This window comes from Heptranchias perlo, chromosome 23 (genome assembly GCF_035084215.1).
Source record: "Heptranchias perlo isolate sHepPer1 chromosome 23, sHepPer1.hap1, whole genome shotgun sequence".
Taxonomy (NCBI): Eukaryota; Metazoa; Chordata; class Chondrichthyes; order Hexanchiformes; family Hexanchidae; genus Heptranchias; species Heptranchias perlo.
In genome coordinates, this window is record NC_090347.1 from 4522568 (window position 1) to 4544872 (window position 22305).

The 22305-nt window shown below is 49.2% G+C and overlaps 1 protein-coding gene across 1 annotated transcript in view; it reads left to right on the forward strand.

Moving 5' to 3' along the window:
* The first annotated feature begins 10206 nt into the window (after positions 1–10206).
* adap2 (ArfGAP with dual PH domains 2) overlaps positions 10207–22305 on the forward strand; it is a 30763-nt gene continuing 18664 nt past the window's right edge. Inside the window, exon 1 of the mRNA XM_068003855.1 lies at positions 10207–10478. Within this exon, the coding sequence (XP_067859956.1) occupies positions 10391–10478 (88 nt within the window). The 5' untranslated portion in view covers positions 10207–10390. The remainder of the gene's footprint in view (positions 10479–22305) is intronic.

The following is a 22305-nucleotide window of genomic DNA, read 5'->3' on the forward strand; positions in this document are numbered from 1 at the left end:
CCTGCCCGTCCGTTCCTGTTAATCAAGAGGCACTTTTCCCGCTCGCTCGGCTTTTACCTCGCATCACCAACCGGCTCAGTCCCCTCACCAACATGACGCCAGGCCCCGGCTCCGCCCGAAGTGGTAGGCCCGGTGCAGCCACCAATACGGTCCCCGAGACGGAGGAGCGCGACCACCAGCATCCTCCGGGGGGCAACAGTCGCCACAACTTAGGTTCCCACCTGTGTCTCGGTGTGAGAAGTTTCAGCAGCATCACAAGCACTGGGAGGAGGGAAACCCTTCACTGTAACTGAATATGAAGCCCCCAAAACACTAAGGATCCGCATGACACTGTCTCTAACCCTCCATTCTGCCCCCTGTAGATTTTAGTTTCATCTTTTTTTTTTAGTAATTTTATTTTTTCAAATCAATGCGAGAGATGTAAACAAAAGTTTCTTTGTAGTGACAGCCCGGTATTAACCTAAGTAATTGTTAAAGAGAAGAAGTAACTTTCATTTATGTAGCACCTGTCACATCCTCAGGATGTCCCAAGTGCTTTACAGTCCATGAATTACTTCTTCAAGTGTAGTCACTGTTGTTTTGGAGGCAAGGGTGATAGCCAATTTTGCAGACAGCAAGTTGCTATAAGCAGCAAGCAAATGACCAGATAATCTGTTTCAGTGATGGCGGCTGAGGGATGAATGTTGGCCGGGACGTTGAGAGAGCTTTGCTGCCCTTCTTCGAATCGTACCACAGGATCTTTCTCCAAGTGAACATGCAGACGGGGCCTCGGGTTAAGATCAGATCCGAAAGACGGCAGCTCCAACAGTGCAGCACTCCCTCAGTACTGACCCTCTGACAGTGCAGCGCTCCCTCAACACTGACCCTCCGACAGTGCAGCACTCCCTCAGTACTGACCCTCCGACAGTGCACGGCTCCCTCAGTACTGACCCTCCGACAGTGCGGCGCTCCCTCAGTACTGACCCTCCGACAGTGCAGGGCTCCCTCAGTACTGACCCTCCGACAGTGCAGCGCTCCCTCAGTACTGACCCTCCGACAGTGCAGCGCTCCCTCAGTACTGACCCTCCGACAGTGCAGCGCTCCCTCAGTACTGACCCTCCGACAGTGCAGCTCTCTCTCAGTACTGACCCTCCGACAGTGCAGCTCTCCCTCAGTACTGACCCTCCGACAGTGCAGCTCTCCCTCAGTACTGACCCTCCAACAGTGCAGCTCTCCCTCAGTACTGACCTTCCGACAGTGCAGAGCTCCCTCAACACTGACCCTCCGACAGTGCAGCTCTCCCTCAGTACTGACCCTCCGACAGTGCAGCACTCCCTCAGTACTGACCCTCCGACAGTGCAGCTCTCCCTCAGTACTGACCCTCTGACAGTGCAGCGCTCCTTCAGTACTGACCCTCCGACAGTGCAGCGCTCCCTCAGCACTGACCCTCCGATAGTGCAGAGCTCCCTCAGCACTGACCCTCCGACAGTGCAGCTCTCCCTCAGTACTGGCCCTCCGACAGTGCAGCGCTCCCTCAGTACTGACCCTCCGACGGTGCAGCTCTCCCTCAGTACTGACCCTCCGACGGTGCAGCGGTCCCTCAGTACTGACCCTCCGACGGTGCAGCGCTCCCTCAGTACTGACCCTCCGACAGTGCAGCGCTCCCTCAGTACTGACCCTCCGACAGTGCAGCACTCCCTCAGTACTGACCCTCCGACAGTGCAGCGCTCCCTCAGTACTGCCCCTCCGACAGTGCAGCACTCCCTCAGTACTGGCCCTCCGACAGTGCAGCACTCCCTCAGTACTGGCCCTCCGACAGTGCAGCGCTCCCTCAGTACTGACCCTCCGACGGTGCAGCTCTCCCTCAGTACTGACCCTCCGACGGTGCAGCGCTCCCTCAGTACTGACCCTCCGACGGTGCAGCGCTCCCTCAGTACTGACCCTCCGACAGTGCAGCGCTCCCTCAGTACTGACCCTCCGACAGTGCAGCACTCCCTCAGTACTGACCCTCCGACAGTGCAGCGCTCCCTCAGTACTGCCCCTCCGACAGTGCAGCACTCCCTCAGTACTGACCCTCCGACAGTGCAGCACTCCCTCAGTACTGACCCTCCGACAGTGCAGCGCTCCCTCAGTACTGCCCCTCCGACAGTGCAGCGCTCCCTCAGTACTGCCCCTCCGACAGTGCAGCACTCCCTCAGTACTGACCCTCCGACAGTGCAGGGCTCCCTCAGTACTGACCCTCCGACAGTGCAGCGCTCCCTCAGTACTGACCCTCCGACAGTGCAGCGCTCCCTCAGTACTGACCCTCCGACAGTGCAGCGCTCCCTCAGTACTGACCCTCCGACAGTGCAGCTCTCTCTCAGTACTGACCCTCCGACAGTGCAGCTCTCCCTCAGTACTGACCCTCCGACAGTGCAGCTCTCCCTCAGTACTGACCCTCCGACAGTGCAGCTCTCCCTCAGTACTGACCTTCCGACAGTGCAGAGCTCCCTCAACACTGACCCTCCGACAGTGCAGCTCTCCCTCAGTACTGACCCTCCGACAGTGCAGCACTCCCTCAGTACTGACCCTCCGACAGTGCAGCTCTCCCTCAGTACTGACCCTCTGACAGTGCAGCGTTCCTTCAGTACTGACCCTCCGACAGTGCAGCGCTCCCTCAGCACTGACCCTCCGATAGTGCAGAGCTCCCTCAGCACTGACCCTCCGACAGTGCAGCTCTCCCTCAGTACTGGCCCTCCGACAGTGCAGCGCTCCCTCAGTACTGACCCTCCGACGGTGCAGCTCTCCCTCAGTACTGACCCTCCGACGGTGCAGCGGTCCGTCAGTACTGACCCTCCGACGGTGCAGCGCTCCCTCAGTACTGACCCTCCGACAGTGCAGCGCTCCCTCAGTACTGACCCTCCGACAGTGCAGCACTCCCTCAGTACTGACCCTCCGACAGTGCAGCACTCCCTCAGTACTGGCCCTCCGACGGTGCAGCGCTCCCTCAGTACTGACCCTCCGACGGTGCAGCTCTCCCTCAGTACTGACCCTCCGACGGTGCAGCGCTCCCTCAGTACTGACCCTCCGACGGTGCAGCGCTCCCTCAGTACTGACCCTCCGACAGTGCAGCGCTCCCTCAGTACTGACCCTCCGACAGTGCAGCACTCCCTCAGTACTGACCCTCCGACAGTGCAGCGCTCCCTCAGTACTGCCCCTCCGACAGTGCAGCACTCCCTCAGTACTGACCCTCCGACAGTGCAGCACTCCCTCAGTACTGACCCTCCGACAGTGCAGCGCTCCCTCAGTACTGCCCCTCTGACAGTGCAGCGCTCCCTCAGTACTGACCCTCCGACAGTGCAGCGCTCCCTCAGTACTGCCCCTCTGACAGTGCAGCGCTCCCTCAGTACTGACCCTCCGACAGTGCAACTCTCCCTTGGTACTTCACTGGGAGTGTCGGCCAGGATTGTATTTTGTGCTCAAGTCTCTGGAGTGGGACTTGAACCCATGACCTTGTTAATCAGAGATTAAAGTGCTACCCACTGAGCCAACTGTTTTAGCAATATTACTATTAATAAGTACTGATAATATAAATATTATGATGTTTATTGTTCATTATATTAACTGTAGTGATCAATAATTATTAATTACTAATTGATATTCCATCGCATTACACGCCTGGGGAGTTGCAGACCAAGTAATGTCTCCAGAGGAAGAGAGGTGAGACTGGGGAATAAGGGCACGGACATAATTCAGGCCCCGTTTTATATCCATTATAAATTCCTATATCCACATTCCAGTGATCTCCGAGTACGACATTAAATGAATGAGGACAAGTTGCATAAACTTGTCTTGTATTCTCTTAAATTTAGAAAATTAAGTGGATTTAATTGAGGTGTTTAAAATGATAAAGGGATTCGATAGGGTAGATACAGAGGAACTATTTCCTTTGGTGGGGGAATCCAGAACAAGAGGGCCGAATCTTAAAATTGGAGTTGGGCCATTTAGAAGTGAAATCAGGAAGCACTTTTACACACAAAGATAGTGGGAATCTGAAACTCTCTCCCCCAAAAGGCTGTGGATGCTGGGGGTCAATTGGAGCTTTGAAGACTGCGATCGATTGATTTTTTTTTTGGGTAAGGGTATCAAGGGATCTGGAGCAAAGGTGGGTAAATGGAGTTGAGGTGCAGATCAGCCATGATCTAACAGAATGGTGGAACAGACTCGAGGGGCTGAATGGTCTCCTCCTGTTCCTTATTCCCAATTGTAAACAATTTTACAACACCAAGTTATAGTCCAGCAATTTTATTTAAAATTCACAAGATTTCGGAGGCTTCCTCCTTCCTCAGGTGAACGTTGTTGGAAATATTCCTTATTCCCAGTAGTGTCACAATGATCTGGTAACAAACACCACTATCGGCCCCTCTCAGGCCATCAATGAATGATCTCAGTTAATATAAACATCCTCTTTAAAACTAGTTTTTCCTGTCCCAGACGAGAATTCGACGCTGGAGCTGTGTTTGCACATTGAATAGAATTTCTCCAACTAGGAGTGTCCCCTCGAGGCAATCTTGAAATTGTTTCGAACTCTTCCCCTGAGTAAATTGACTCACTAGGTTTCTGCTCCACAGACACAGGCAACCTTCCCCCTTCCCCCTCCCTCCCCCCAGCTCAGTAAATGGATAGTCCTCATGGACAGGGGCCTGGACAGTGAGTGTTCCCCGGGCTTACTGAGACATGAAGTGCATCACACGAGCCCCAATCCTGTCTTCACAGAAAGAACTGGCTGAACAGCTGTTTTAAGATTGGGAATGAAAGACGCTCCCAATGGCCCAGAGAGTTTATCCAGTGAGTAGCTGAGCTATTTGGACCGGTTCCATTCCCCAGCCAGTGTCGATCGCAGCTCCAGCAGCCCAGGATTAGGCAAGTGGGGAAATCGGCCAGGGTTCCCACTCCTCATAAAGAATGAACTTGTACTTCTACAGTGCCTTTCACAACCTCAGGACATCCCAAAGCGTTTCACAGCCAATGAAGTACTTTTTGAAGTGTAATCACTGCTGTAATGTAGGGAAACGTAGCAGCCAATTTGCGCACAGCAAGATCCCACAAACAGCAATGAGATAAATGATGTAGTGTACATGGATTTTAGCAAGGCTTTTGACAAGGTCCCACATGGCAGGCTGGTCAAAAAAGTAAAAGCCCATGGGATCCAAGGGAAAGTGGCTAGTTGGATCCAAAATTGGTTCAGTGGCAGGAAGCAAAGGGTAATGGTCGACGGGTGTTTTTGCCACTGGAAGGATGTTTCCAGCGGGGTCTCGCAAGGCTCAGTACGAGGTCCCTTGCTTTTTGTGGTATATATTAATGATTTGGACTTGAATTTGGGGGGCTTGATCAAGAAGTTTGCAGATGATACAAAAATTGGCCGTGTGGTTGATGGTGAGGAGGAAAGCTGTAAACTGCAGGAAGATATCAACGGACTGGTCAGGAGGGCAGAAAAGTGGCAAATGGAATTCAATGCAGAGAAGTGTGAGGTAATGCATTTGGGGAGGGCAAACAAGGCAAGGGAATACACAATAAATGGGAGGATACTGAGAGGTGTAGAGGAACAAAGGGACCTTGGAGTGCATGTCCACAGATCCCTGAAGGTAGAAACATAGAAAATAGGAGCAGGAGTGGGCCATTCGGCCCTTCGAGCCTGCTGCACCATTCAATATGATCATGGCTGATCCTCGATCTCAATACCATATTCCCGCTCTCTCCCCATACCCCTTGAGGCCTTTTATGTCTAGAAATCTATCCAGCTCCTTCTTAAATATATTCAGTGACTTGGCCTCCACAGCCTTCTGTGGTAGAGAATTCCACAGGTTCACCACCCTCTGAGTGAAGAAATTTCTCCTCATCTCAGTCCTAAATGTCCTACCCCGTATCCTGAGACTGTGACCCCTCGTTCTGGACCCCCCAGCCAGGGGAAACATCCTCCCTGCATCCAGTCTGTCTAGCCCGGTCAGAATTTTATACATTTCAATGAGATCCCCTCTCATTCTTCTAAACTCTAGTGAATACAGGCCGAGTCGACCCAATCTCTCCTCATACGACAGTCCTGCCATCCCAGGAATCAGTCTGGTGAACCTTCGCTGCACTCCCTCTATGGCCAGTATATCCTTTCTTAGGTAAGGAGACCAAAACTGCACACAATACTCCAGGTGTGGTCTCACCAAGGCTCTGTATAACTGCAGTAAGACATCCTTGCTCCTGTACTCAAATCCTCTTGCAACAAAGGCCAACATACCATTTGCCTTCCTAACTGCTTGCTGCACCTGCATGTTTGCTTTCAGTGACATGACATTCAGTAGCAGGGCAGGTAGATAAGGTGGTTAAGAAGGCATACGGGATACTTTCCTTTATTAGCTGAGGCATAGAATATAAGAGCAGGGAGGTTATGCTAGAACTGTATAAAACATTGGTTAGGCCACAGCTTGAGTACTGTGCACAGTTCTGGTCACCACATTATAGGAAGGATGTAATTGCACTAGAGAGGGTACAGAGATTTATGAGGATGTTGCCAGGACTGGAGAATTTTAGATATGAGAAAAGATTGAATAGGCTGGAGTTGTTTTCTTTGGAACAAAGGAGGCTGAGGGGAGATTTGATTGAGGTGTATAACATTATGAGGGGCCTAGATAGAGTGGATAGGAAGGACCTATTTCCCTTATCAGTGGAGTCAATGACCAGGGGGCATAGATTTAAAGTAATTGGTTGAAGGTTTAGAGGGGAGCTGAGGTGACATTTTTTTCACCCAGAGGGTGGTGGGGGTCTGGAACTCACTGCCTGAGAGGGTGGTAGAGGCAGAAACCCTCAACTCATTTAAAAAGTACTTGGCCGTGCACTTGAAGTGCCGTAACCTACAGGCTACGGACCAAGAGCTGGAAAGTGGGATTAAGCTGGATAGCTCTTTTTTGGCCAGCACGGACACGATGGGTCGAATGGCCTCCTTCTGTGCCATAACTTTCTATGATTCTATGAAATGACCAGACCATCTGTTTTAGGTGTTGGTTGCGGAATAAATATTGGAGAACTCCCCCTGCTTTTCGAATAGTGGCCATGGCATCTTTTACATCCACCTGAGAGGGCACCTGCCGACAGTGCTGCACTCCCTCAGCGCTGGCACTGGGAGTGTTCGTCTGGGTTTTTTGTGCTCAAGTCTCTGGTGTGAAGCTCGAACCCACGTCCGCCTGACTCAGTCGAGATCTCTTCCCACTGATCCACGGCTGCCAACCAATGGCCATCCACTGACCTCTGCTGGAAATCGATGGAGGTAAAGTCAGTTGTGAAGCTGCCATGGCGGAATAACCCCCCAGCACTCACTTTCTAGGCTGACGGGCGAATAATGGAGGGACGTCATGCTCCGTGGAACAGTAACCCCACCAAGGAGTCACTGCCTTCAGAAATGAACGGGTTTTGAAGGTTTTAAGGATTAGAACAGAAATAGATATTGAGATATTCTACATGACACGCTGTGCTGCCGGAACTATGGGCAAAGCATGCTAGGAATGCAGCTCGTCAGGAGTTAATTATCATTGGAATGAGATCCCAGAATTTTACCAGATTACCGCCCAGATCAAGAACAACAACAACTATTTGCATTTATACAGCGTTTTTCACAGGAAGATAGGAGCAGAAGGAGGCCATTCAGCCCCTCGAACCTGTGCTGCCATTCAGTGAGCCCATATGCCCACCTTAGCCCCATATCCCTTGACACCTTTGGTTAACAAAAATCTATCAATCTCAGATTTAAAATTAACAATTGAGCTAGTATCAACTGCCATTTGCGGAAGAGAGTTCCAAACTTCTTCCACCCTCTGTGTGTAGAAATATTTCCGAACTTCACTCCTGAAAGTCCTGGCTCTAATTTTTAGGCTATGTCCCCTAGTCCTGGACATCCCAACCAGCGGAAATAGTTTCTATCAGTTCCCCTTAATATCTTGAAAACTTTGATCAAATCACCCCTTAATCTTCTAAATTCCAGGGACTACAACCCCAGTTTGTGTAATCTCACCTTGTAATTTAACCCTTGGAGTCCGGGTATCATTCTAGTAAACCTACGCTGCACCCCCTCCAAGGCCAATATGTCCTTCCGAAGGTGCGGTGCCCAGAACTGCTCACAGTACTCCAGGTGTGGTCTAACCAGGGCTTTGTATAGCTGCAGCATAACTTCTGCCCCCTTGTATTCTAGTCCTCCAGATATAAAGGCCAGCATTCCATTAGCCTTTTTGATTAGAGTTAATCAAACAAAATTTGACACCGAGCCACATGAGGAGATATTAGGACAGGTGACCAAAAGCTTGGTCAAAGAGGTAAGTTTTAAGGAGCGTCTTAAAGGAGGAGAGAGAGGTTTAGGGAGGGAATTCCAGAGCTTAGGGCCTAGGCAGCTGAAGGCACGGCCGCCAATGGTGGGGCGAAGAAAATCGGGGATGCGCAAGAGGCCAGAATTGGAGGAGTGCAGAGATCTCGGAGGGTTGTAGGGCTGGAGGAGGTTACAGAGACAGGGAGCGGCGAGACCATGGAGGGATTTGAAAACAAGAATGAGAATTTTAAATTGAGATGTTGGGGAATCTGGAACCAATATAGGTCGGTGAGCACGGGTGTGATGGGTGAGCAGGACTCAGTGAGAGTTAGAATATGGGCAGCAAAGTTTTGGATGACAACAGTTCGAAACTAATTCATTGGCCGTGAAGCACTTCGGGACATGCGAAAGGTGCTATGTAAATGCAAGTTCGTTTGTTAACCATCCGAAAGACGGCACCTCCAACAGTGCAGCACTCCCTCCGCACGACACTGGGATGTGTCAGCCTAAATTACGTGCTCATGTCTCTGGCGGGGGGACTTGAACCCACGGCCTTCTGCCTCGAGAGGGCCACGGCTGACTGCCCGTCCTTTCCCCCACTCTGCTCCCGGGAGGTGCTGCCTCCCTACTGGGTGTGGTTTCACTTGGGCCCATCTCCTCACTGGCCTTTACTATATGAGACCTGCGGGTCAGGAGCTGGTGACGCTCAGTCTGTATTAAACCTACACTAAACGTGACGCAAAGGAGCCTCAAATCCTGCAATCCAACCTCCATCTCATTCCAAACCGGGACCAACTGGTCCAGGCTCTGATTTCCCCTCCCCTCCCCTCCCCCCCCCTCTCTCTCTCTCTAGCCGGGGTCGCCAACTCTGGTTGGATGCATTCCTGGAGGTTTTATCACATGACCTCGCCCCCCACCCCCCCCCCCCCCCCCCACACACACTCCCACCATTGGCCTCCCCGCGGCCAATCGGAAGGCGGACAGCCTATTCCTTATCCGATTGGATGACTGTCGACTGTCACTCAAACAGCCACTGATCCCACCGCCAATATCGGTTACAACTACACCGAATTACATAGAATTTACAGCACAGAAACAGGCCATTCGGCCCAACAGGTCTGTGCTGGCGTTTATGCTCCACACGAGCCTCCTCCCTCCCTACTTCATCTCCTAAATAATCTTCAATTAATAAAAAGTGTTCAAAGTAAGGGAAACAAAACACATACACATACACAGAGACACGGACACACATACACAGACACACACACACAGAGACACAGACACAGACACACAGAGACACACACACACACAGACACACACACACAGAGACACAGACACACACACACACAGACACAGACACACACACACACACAGACACACACACACAGAGACACAGACACATAGAATTGCATACAATGTACAGCACAGAAACAGGCCATTCAGCCCATCAGGTCTATGCTGGTGTTTATGCTCCACATGAGCCTCCTCCCTCCCTACTTCATCTCACCCTATCAGCATATCCTTCTATTCCTTTCTCCCTCATGTGTTTATCGAGCTTCCCCTTAAATGCATCTGTGCTATTCACCTCAATTACTCCCTGTGGTTCCACATTCTCACCACTCTCTGGGTACAAACACACACACATTCCTGGAAGGTTGGAAATCCCATCTCTAGCCCCGGGGGGGGTAGACAATGCCACAGATGACGAGGCCCCTTTAAGGCCGGTGTCTTCCTGATGAGAAGGAAATCTCAGCGTTTGGGAATCATGAGCGAGAAAATAACCCCCGTGAGAGTTTCACAGCCTGAGGGCAGGAACTCAGCCGTCAGCAGGAGGAGGCGGTGGCTGAGACTATAAAACGGGGGAGGAGACTAATATTGAACTTGTGGGCTGGAGATAAAGAGAGAGAGAGAGAGAGAGAGACAGTCTGCAGGATACAAGACCACAGTCTGTTTAACTGAAGACTCAACACTGGTGGGGATTTAAAGTGACCCAGATCGGCTCTGTACACACTCTCTCTGTGATCGGAGCCTGGATTTAACAGGGAGGGGGTGTGTGTACGAGTTGCTCTGATTTGAGTTTTACAAACTATGGATGATTGGGACAGGAATAAAAGGATTCTCCTCGAGCTGCTGGGAGAGGGAGAGAACAGTGAGTGTGCTGACTGCGGAGCAGCAGGTAAGGAAGGGGAAAGGGGAAAGGGGAGTGGGGTCAGGGTCAGGGTCAGGGTCGGGGTCGGGGCAGCAGTTTCATTAACTGTTTAAAGACTCACTCTGTAACCACACTTGGTGCGATCTGTGGACCCAGGATTCAGTCTCCCAATGGCTCCAGAAGCAGTGGTTTCTCAGTGGATTTCTTGGTCCTATGCACAGTCTGGGTTAAAGACCATCCCAAAAAAAGAAGACTCTACACATTGGGTCAGTTGCAATTTTCAAGACTGAGATTGATCGATTTCTATTGGATAAGGGTATTAAGGGATAGGGAGCAAAAGGTGGGTCGATGGGGTTGAGGTACAGGTCAGCCATGATCGAAGTGAATGGTGGAACAGGCTCGAGGGGCTGAATGGCCTCCTGCTGTTCCTAATGTGAGCTGGGAGGTGATGCTGTAGTCTTAGAGTGAAATCAGGAGTCTTTTGAAAAGGACAAGGTGTCCCATGCATCATGTATGATGTGATCTATAGGGTGCTCCGTATACAATGCCCTGTGTGCAATAAATCAGGTGATGCGGACGGCATAGTCCCATGCCCGACATCAAACTTGAATTTCCTGGGGGGCCTCCGTCACTGTAACTTCTGCAGAACTCCCCTTTACACGGGTAAACAGGTGAACTTACTGCCACAGAGCAGGAGTGGCCCCCAGGAATCACCCCTTATGTATTAGAATCATTGAAAGGTTACAGCATGGAAGGAGGTAATTCGGCCCTCGAGCCCGCAACAACTTGCACTTGTATCGCATCTTTAACGTAGGAAAACGTCTCAAGGCGCTTCACAGGAGCGATTATCAGACAAAATAAATCGACACACTGGGAAGGAGGTATTACAAGGGGTGACTAAAAGCTCGGTCAAAGTGATGGGTTTTAAGGAGGGTCTTAAAGGAGAGAGAGAGAGAGAGAGAGACAGAGAGGTTTAGGGAGGGAATTTCAGAGCTTAGGGCCCAGATGGCTGAAGGCACGGCCGCCAATGGTGGGGCGAAGGGGAGTGGGGGATGGACAAGAGACCGGAGTTGGAGGAACCCCTCGATTAGATTCCAGTCTGTAACTCACTCCTAGGTATCTGTTATTCTATATATAAACCCCCCGAACCCCTCGATTAGATTCCAGTCTGTAACTCACTCCTAGGTATCTGTTATTCTATATATAAACCCCCCGAACCCCTCGATTAGATTCCAGTCTGTAACTCACTCCTAGGTATCTGTTATTCTATATATAAACCCCCCGAACCCCTCGATTAGATTCCAGTCTGTAACTCACTCCTAGGTATCTGTTATTCTATATATAAACCCCCCGAACCCCTCGATTAGATTCCAGTCTGTAACTCACTCCTAGGTATCTGTTATTCTATATATAAACCCCCCGAACCCCTCGATTAGATCCCAGCCTGTAACTCACTCCCGGGTATCTGTTATTCTATATATAAACCCCCCGAACCCCTCGATTAGATCCCAGCCTGTAACTCACTCCCGGGTATCTGTTATTCTATATATAAACCCCCGAACCCCTCGATTAGATCCCAGCCTGTAACTCACTCCCGGGTATCTGTTATTCTATATATAAACCCCCGAACCCCTCGATTAGATTCCAGCCTGTAACTCACTCCTGGGTATCTGTTACTCTATATATAGACCCCCCGAACCCCTCGATTAGATTCCAGCCTGTAACTCACTCCCAGGTATCTGTTATTCTATATATAAACCCCCCGAACCCCTCGATTAGATTCCAGTCTGTAACTCACTCCCGGGTATCTGTTATTCTATATATAAACCCCCCGAACCCCTCGATTAGATTCCAGCCTGTAACTCACTCCCGGGTATCTGTTATTCTATATATAAACCCCCGAACCCCTCGATTAGATTCCAGTCTGTAACTCACTCCCGGGTATCTGTTATTCTATATATAAACCCCCCGAACCCCTCGATTAGATTCCAGCCTGTAACTCACTCCCGGGTATCTGTTATTCTTTATATAAACCCCCGAACCCCTCGATTAGATTCCAGTCTGTAACTCACTCCCGGGTATCTGTTATTCTATATATAAACCCCCGAACCCCTCGATTAGATTCCAGCCTGTAACTCACTCCCGGGTATCTGTTATTCTATATATAAACCCCCGAACCCCTCGATTAGATTCCAGTCTGTAACTCACTCCCGGGTATCTGTTATTCTATATATAAACCCCCCGAACCCCTCGATTAGATTCCAGCCTGTAACTCACTCCCAGGTATCTGTTATTCTATATATAAACCCCCGAACCCCTCGATTAGATTCCAGCCTGTAACTCACTCCCGGGTATCTGTTATTCTATATATAAACCCCCCGAACCCCTCGATTAGATTCCAGCCTGTAACTCACTCCCGGGTATCTGTTATTCTATATATAAACCCCCCGAACCCCTCGATTAGATCCCAGCCTGTAACTCACTCCCGGGTATCTGTTATTCTATATATAAACCCCCGAACCCCTCGATTAGATTCCAGCCTGTAACTCACTCCTGGGTATCTGTTACTCTATATATAGACCCCCCGAACCCCTCGATTAGATTCCAGCCTGTAACTCACTCCCAGGTATCTGTTATTCTATATATAAACCCCCCGAACCCCTCGATTAGATTCCAGTCTGTAACTCACTCCCGGGTATCTGTTATTCTATATATAAACCCCCCGAACCCCTCGATTAGATTCCAGCCTGTAACTCACTCCCGGGTATCTGTTATTCTATATATAAACCCCCGAACCCCTCGATTAGATTCCAGTCTGTAACTCACTCCCGGGTATCTGTTATTCTATATATAAACCCCCCGAACCCCTCGATTAGATTCCAGCCTGTAACTCACTCCCGGGTATCTGTTATTCTTTATATAAACCCCCGAACCCCTCGATTAGATTCCAGTCTGTAACTCACTCCCGGGTATCTGTTATTCTATATATAAACCCCCGAACCCCTCGATTAGATTCCAGCCTGTAACTCACTCCCAGGTATCTGTTATTCTATATATAAACCCCCGAACCCCTCGATTAGATTCCAGTCTGTAACTCACTCCCGGGTATCTGTTATTCTATATATAAACCCCCCGAACCCCTCGATTAGATTCCAGCCTGTAACTCACTCCCAGGTATCTGTTATTCTATATATAAACCCCCGAACCCCTCGATTAGATTCCAGCCTGTAACTCACTCCCGGGTATCTGTTATTCTATATATAAACCCCCCGAACCCCTCGATTAGATCCCAGCCTGTAACTCACTCCCGGGTATCTGTTATTCTATATATAAACCCCCGAACCCCTCGATTAGATTCCAGCCTGTAACTCACTCCTGGGTATCTGTTACTCTATATATAGACCCCCCGAACCCCTCGATTAGATTCCAGCCTGTAACTCACTCCCAGGTATCTGTTATTCTATATATAAACCCCCCGAACCCCTCGATTAGATTCCAGTCTGTAACTCACTCCCGGGTATCTGTTATTCTATATATAAACCCCCCCGAACCCCTCGATTAGATTCCAGCCTGTAACTCACTCCCGGGTATCTGTTATTCTATATATAAACCCCCGAACCCCTCGATTAGATTCCAGTCTGTAACTCACTCCCGGGTATCTGTTATTCTATATATAAACCCCCCGAACCCCTCGATTAGATTCCAGCCTGTAACTCACTCCCGGGTATCTGTTATTCTTTATATAAACCCCCGAACCCCTCGATTAGATTCCAGTCTGTAACTCACTCCCGGGTATCTGTTATTCTATATATAAACCCCCGAACCCCTCGATTAGATTCCAGCCTGTAACTCACTCCCAGGTATCTGTTATTCTATATATAAACCCCCGAACCCCTCGATTAGATTCCAGTCTGTAACTCACTCCCGGGTATCTGTTATTCTATATATAAACCCCCCGAACTCCTCGATTAGATTCCAGCCTGTAACTCACTCCCAGGTATCTGTTATTCTATATATAAACCCCCGAACCCCTCGATTAGATTCCAGCCTGTAACTCACTCCTGGGTTATCTGTTATTCTATATATAAACCCCCCGAACCCCTCGATTAGATTCCAGCCTGTAACTCACTCCCGGGTATCTGTTATTCTATATATAAACCCCCCGAACCCCTCGATTAGATTCCAGCCTGTAACTCACTCCCGGGTATCTGTTATTCTATATATAAACCCCCGAACCCCTCGATTAGATTCCAGCCTGTAACTCACTCCCGGGTATCTGTTATTCTATATATAAACCCCCCCCGATTAGATTCCAGTCTGTAACTCACTCCCGGGTATGTGTTATTCTATATATAAACCCCCCGAACCCCCCCCCCGATTAGATTCCAGCCTGTAACTCACTCCCGGGTATCTGTTATTCTATATATAGACCCCCCGAACCCCTCGATTAGATTCCAGCCTGTAACTCACTCCCGGGTATCCGTTATTTTATTCTTTATAGAAATCATCCAAACTGTTCATTATAATTCAAATGTCGTGTCATATGATCCAGTTTCGTGTAAATGACAGGATTCTGATGGCCAGGATGTGAATAATATGGGGCGTCATTAAAATGAGGAATTCGGATGGTGTCACAGACCACAGACAGGCTTAAACCCGTTCTCTGTCAAACCTTAAGTTTTTTTTGAAAGTGCACCATGGTTTAATATAAATAGTACAGTGACAGTGAAAAACCGAGCTGACAGGACGTGGTCTCTGCTCGGGCTGCAGTCGAGATGTTAATTTCACATGATTTACATGCCCTTTCCTACATTACAACAGTGACTATACTTGGCTGTAAAGTGCTTTGGGACGATCCTGTACAAATGCAAGTTCTTTCTTTCCATCGGGAAACTTCCTGAAAGCTTTGTTTCGCTCCTCCCTTCCTCCTCTCCAGAGGACTCTGTGCAACAGGGGCTTTCGCAACACAGCCACCTGGAAAGGCCTCCAGCGTTTCCCAATCCCTTTGGGTTTTTTTCCCCCCAGGAACAAATGAACTAACAACCGGATTGAATTAATTCAAAAAAACAGTTGAAAACGCCCAGCTGAACAAGCACTGAGCTCCTTCTCCAATGTGTCGCTGTTCCAGTATTGAATGAGTTAAATGTGTGTGTTTAATGAGGTACTGGACATCTATCACTCGTCCCTTCTAAACCCTCCCTTGGTGTCCATTTCTCAATTGTGAAGCGCCTTGGGATATTTCTCATTAAAGGCAAAAGTAAGTTGCTGTTGTTAATCAGTTGCAACACAACCTTTCACCTTTGGACCCTGGGCTCAGACTGATGGGATGACTGTAGCCTTTGCTCTGTGCCGGCTTTAAGGCATCCTGTACAAAAGGTCCCACAAACAGCAATGTGATAATGACCAGATCACCTGCTTTTTTTTCAGTGATGTTGGTTGAGGGATAAATATTGGCCCAGGACACTGGGGGGGAACTCCCCTGCTCTTCTTCGAAATAGTGGCCATGGGATCTTTTACGCCCACCTGAGAGGGGCAGTTTAACGTCTCATCTGAGAGACGGCACCTCAGACAGTGCAGCACTCCCTCAGTACTGGCAGTGTCGGCCTGGATTTTGTGCTCAAGTCTCTGGAGTGGGACTTGAACCCACGACCTCCTGACTCAGAGGCGAGAGTGCTGCCCACTGAGCCCCGGCCGACACCAATTATTTGATGTGTTTTCGACAATTTCTGCCTGCATATTTCTCACACGCCTCTCCCTCAGAAAGACAGACAGGTGCAGTGACCCTGAGCGCTGTCATTCTCTCCCCTCCCAGCAGCTAAGTGCCAAGTGTTCAGTCACCAGCTGGGAGAAGGAGGCGGATTATTTTCTCCTTTTACTTTTTGTAGTTTTCTTCCGGGGGGAAGGGGAGGAATTTCCTTTCCTGTTTCGACAGGCAAGTCCCGAGGTTCCATCTCTGCTCTGCTGTGAGTTCGCTAATCTCACAGATGCTGCAGCTGCCTCCATGGTGGGGACGGCAGTGGGGGGGGGCGGTGGGTGGGTGGGGGGCAAACAGAATGACATCAGCCAGGGTTCCAGCTCTATCCTGCAGAATGAGCCCGGGGCTAAAAGGATTAAATTACAAGGTCACGTTGCATAGATTCAGCTTGTATTCCTTCGAGAATACAAGATTAAGAGGTGATCTAATTGAGGTGTTTACAACAAAACTTGCATTTATATAGCGCCTTTAACGTGGTAAAACGTTTATGATGATTAGATAGAGAGAAACTATTTCCTCTGGTGGGGGGAGTCCAGAACATGAGGGGGCATAAACCTTAAAATTAGAGCCAGGCCGTTCAGGGGTGATGTCAGGAAGCACTTCTTCACACAAAGGGGAGTGGAAATCTGGAGCATTCTTCTCCCAAAAGGCTGCTGAGGCTGGGGGCCGATTGAAAATTTCAAAACTGAGATTGATCGATTTTGGTTAGGCCGAGGGGTATTAAGGGTTACGGAACCAAGGCAGGTAGATGGAGTTAAGATTCAGATCAGCCATGATCTAATTGAATGGCAGAACAGGCTCGAGGGGCTGAATGGCCTCCTCCTGCTGCTAGGGGAGGGATGGGATCGGGCTCGTCCATGCTCCCCCCCGAGGCCGAATAGCCTGCTGACGCTGTCTGTCTAGGCTCACTAGCACCTGTGGATCCAAACCCCAGAATGAGACAGAGCCTTCAGGAGAAAGAGGAAACGCTGAGATGGAGGGAGGGATACATTGTGTGTGAGCAGAGAGATGTGAATTTGGATGGGTCTCACTGTGTGTCAGGCCCTACGTTCCTGAGAAGTTAATGCAACTCAGCAACATTTGTGGAAACCAGCACCCACCCTGAGTTAAAGGGAAGTGAAATTTCAGATTTGTTTTCAAAGATGCCCAGCTTCCTAAAAAAAAACACAAGGGTGATACCAAAACTGAGAGGATATACTTATAAGGAAATGCTGAACAGGCAGGGACTCTTTTCTCTAGAAAGGAGAAGGCTGAGGGGTGACCTGATAGAGGACTTTAAGATTATGAAAGGATTCGATAGGGTAGACGTAGAGAAAATGTTTCGACTTGCGGTGGAGACCAGAACTAGGGGTCATAAATTTAAAATAGTCACTCATAAATCCAATAGGGAATTCAGGAGAAACTTCTTTACCCAGAGAGTGGTGAGAATGTGGAACTCACTCCCTCAAGGAGTGATTGAGGTGAATAGAATAGATGCATTTAAGGGGAAGCTGGATAAACACATGAGGGAGAAAGGAATAGAAGGATATGCTGATAGGGTGAGATGAAGTAGGGAGGGAGGAGGCTCGTGTGGAGCATAAATGGTAGCATAGTGGTTATGTTACTGGACTAGTAATCCAGAGGCCTGGACTAATAATCCAGAGTCATGAGTTTAAATCCCGCCACGGCAGCTGGTGAATTTAAATTCAGTTAATTAAATAAAATCTGGAATTAAAATACTAGTATCAGTAATGGTGGTCATGAAACTACCGGATTGTCGTAAAAACCCAACTGGTTCACTAATGTCCTTTAGGGAAGGAATCCTGCCGTCCTTACCTGGTCTGGCCTATATGTGACTCCAGACCCACAGCAATGTGGTCGATTCTTATCTCCCCTCTGAAATAGCCCAGCAAGCCACTCGGTTGTAAAATCTCACTACAAAAAGACATAATAAGAATAAAACCGGACGGACCACTGAGCACCGGACACGACAAAGGTCCAACCAAGCCCAGTCGACCCTGCAAAGTCCCCCTCACTAACATCTGGGGACTTGTGCCAAAATTGGGAGAGCTGTCCCACAGACTAGTCAAGCAACAGCCTGACATAGCCATACTCACAGAATCATATCTTTCAGCCAACGTCCCAGACTCTTCCATCACCATCCCTGGGTATGTCCTGTCCCACCAGCAGGACAGACCCACCAGAGGTGATGGTACAGTGATATACAGTCAGGAGGGAGTGGCCCTGGGAGTCCTCAACATTGACTCCGGATCTCATGGCATCAGGTCAAACATGGGCAAGGAAACCTCCTGCTGATTACCACCTACCGCCCTCCCTCAGCTGATGAATCAGTCCTCCTCCATGTTGAGCACCACTTGGAGGAAGCACTGAGGGTAGCAAGGGCACAGAATGTACTCTGGGTGGGGGACTTCAATGTCCATCACCAAGAGTGACTCAGTAGCACCACTGCTGGCTGAGTCCTGAAGGACATAACTGCCAGACTGGGCCTGCGGCAGGTGGTGAGAGACGCAACACGAGGGAAAAACCTACTTGACCTCGTCCTCACAAATCTACCTGTCGCAGATGCATCTGTCCATGACAGTATTGGTAGGAGTGACCACCGCACAGTCCTCGTGGAGACGAAGTGCTGTCTTCACAATGAGGACACCATCCAACGTGTTGTGTGGCACTACCACCGTGCTAAATGGGATAGATTCAGAACAGATCTAGCAGCTCAAAACTGGACATCCATGAGGCGCTGTGGGCCATCAGCAGCAGCAGAATTTCCAGCACAATCTGTAACCTCATGGCCCGGCATATTCCTCACTCTACCATTACCAACAAGCTAGGGGATTAACCCTGGTTCAATGAGGAGTGCAGAAGAGCAGCGCCAGGCATACCTAAAAATGAGCTGCCAACCTGGTGAAGCTACAACTCAGGACTACATGCATGCTAAACAGCGGAAGCAACATGCTATAGACAGAGCTAAGTGATTCCACAACCAACGGATCAGATCAATGCTCTGCAGTCCTGCCACATCCAGTCGTGAATGGTGGTGGACAATTAAACAACTAACGGGAGGAGGAGGCTCTGTAAACATCCCCATCCTCAATGATGGCAGAGTCCAGCATGTGAGTGCAAAAGACAAGGCTGAAGCGTTTGCAACCATCTTCAGCCAGAAGTGCCGAGTGGATGAACTATCTCGGCCTCCTCCCGATATCCCCACCATCACAGAAGCCAGTCTTCAGCCAATTCAATTCACTCCTCGTAATATCAAGAAACGGCTGAGTGCACTGGATACAGCAAAGGCTATGGGTCCCGACAACATCCCAGCTGTAGTGCTGAAGACTTATGCTCCAGAACTAGCCGTGCCTCTAGCCAAGCTGTTCCAGTACAGCTATAACACTGGCATCCACCCAACAATGTGGAAAATTGCCCAGGTATGTCTTACACACAAAAAGCAGGACAAATCCAATCCGGCCAATTACCGCCCCATCAGTCTACTCTCAATCATCAGCAAAGTGATGGAAGGTGTCGTCGACAGTGCTATCAAGCGGCACTTACTCACCAATAACCTGCTCACTGATGCTCAGTTTGGGTTCTGCCAGGACCACTCGGCTCCAGACCTCATTACAGCCTTGGTCCAAACATGGACAAAAGAGCTGAATTCCAGAGGTGAGGTGAGAGTGACTGCTCTTGACATCAAGGCAGCATTTGACCGAGTGTGGCACCAAGGAGCCCTAGTAAAATTGAAGTCAATGGGAATCGGGGGGAAAACTCTCCAGTGGCTGGAGTCATACCTAGCACAAAGGAAGATGGTAGTGGTTGTTGGAGGCCAATCATCTCAGCCCCAGGACATTGCTGCAGGAATTCCTCAGGGCAGTGTCCTAGGCCCAACCATTTTCAGCTGCTTCATCAATGACCTTCCCTCCATCATAAGGTCAGAAGTTGGGATATTCGCTGATGATTGCTATTCTGCTACGGTTCCTGTTCCGTGTCCTTTCAATTAAAAGTTGGGATGTTAAAAACCTGCTGAGTGCTGAGATTCATCCTGTTTGAAAAAAACAAAACACAGCAAACCTTATCAAAAAATCGTTAAGGGATCAGAGAGGACTGAGAATTTGGGTGCGTGGAAAGGCCGTCCTGAAGCACTTCATATTACAATGAAGTTGTTTTGAAGTTGCAGTCACATATTACACAGGCAGCTAATTTACGCAGAGCAAGATCCCACAAACTGCAAATGACATAAGCAACCAAATCTTGATAAGAAAAGAAATAACTTGCATTTATATAGCATCTTTCACAACCTCAGGACATCCCAAAGTGCTTTTCCAGCCATTGAAGTGCTTGTTTCAAGTGTAGTCACTGTTGTAATGTGGGAAACGCAGCAGCCAATTTGTGCACAGCAAGATCCCACAAACAACAATGAAATAATGACCAGAGAATTTATTGTTAAGTGATGTTGGTTGAGGGGTAAATATTGACTGAGGAATGTCATCCAGGATACCTCTCTGCTCTTCTTCGAATAGTGCCAAGGGATTTTTTAAAAATCCATCACAAAGGGGGCCTCGGATTAACGTCTCGTCTGAAAGACGGCACCTCCGACAGTGCAGCACTCCCTCAGTACTGCGCTGGAGTGTCAGCCTGGATTATGCGCTCAAGTAATCTGGAGTGTGACTTGAACCCGCGACCTTCTGACTCAGAGGCCGGAGTGAACCAGCACAGCCGAGCTAACACTTACAGTGTTCGAGTGGTTAATGTCGAGTTATCTGATCTCGGGCAGGACAGGGGTCAGGGAGCTAGAGCCAAGCTCAGCACCTCTGGGTTAGGAAGGGGGAGTGGGAGGAAATAATCAGTCAGGGTCCCTATTTCTGATCTGTGCTGGAAAATGTGATCATGTGGCTGCCGGGTGAAGGCAGGATCAACTCTGCTGTGATGCCTTCTTCAGTCGAATAGCCTGCTGGCACTCGCCATGAAGGCTCATGGAGGAGATACTGGAAGGTCACTCATGGAGCCTCACCCCAGTATAAGTCTTCGGATACAGCAGAGAAGGCGATCATTTTGTTAATAGCTTTGTCAAGGCGGCTAAACTGGAATCTTCTTGTCTGTCCCTCCAAAGCTCCAGGTGCCCGGCCTCTCACACTCTTCATCCTCCTTGCAGTCTTTCCCAGGACCTCAAAGCTACTTACCACCCTCACTCTCCCTTTCCTCCACCAACCTTGAAAAGCCAGGATTTTTTGAGTCCTAACCATTATGTCTTGATTTATCGCATCTCCCCTCCCACTCGTTGAAGCAGAAGATGCCTTTAAGGGGAAGCTGGATAAACACACGAGGGAGAAAGGAATAGAAGGATATGCTGATAGGGTGAGATGAAGTAGGGAGGGAGGAGGCTCGTGTGGAGCATAAACACCAGCTGAATGGCCTGTATCCGTGCTGTACGTTCTGTGTAATTCTATGTAATATCCACTTGGCAGGATCATAAAATCCAGGAGCTGGGAATGTCACCATGTATTCTCATGCCCGTCTGCTAGTTAACGTGGAGGTCTATCCTGTGGCAGAAAACAGGGACTACAGCATTTCAATTCACTCCAGAGGTCTGCCAGATGTGTGCACTGCTCCTTTGCACAGGTCCTAGCCCCTGCAGGCCAGGTCCTGGATACCTCACCTCTGGAATTTTACAACACTGTCTATTCAGAGTATATCTATCAAGGAGCATTATATCATAGAATCATACAAAATTTACAGCTCACAAGGAAGCCATTCGGCCCTTCGTGTCCGTGCCAGCCCAAAATGAGCCACCCAGCCTAATCCCACTTTCCAGCACTTGGTCCATAGCCCTGTAGGTTACGGCTCTTCAAGAGCACATCCAAGTACCTTTTAAATGAGTTGAGGGTTTCTGCCTCTACCACCCTTTCAGGCAGTGAGTTCCAGACCCCCATCACCCTCTGGGTGAAAAGATTTCACCTCAGCTCCCCTCTAATCTTTCTACCAATCACTTTAAATCTATGCCCCCTGGTTATTGACCCCTCGGCTAAGGGAAATAGGTCCTCCCTATCCACTCTATCTGGGCCCCTCATAATTTTGTACACTTCAATTAATTCACCCCTCAGCCTCCTCTGT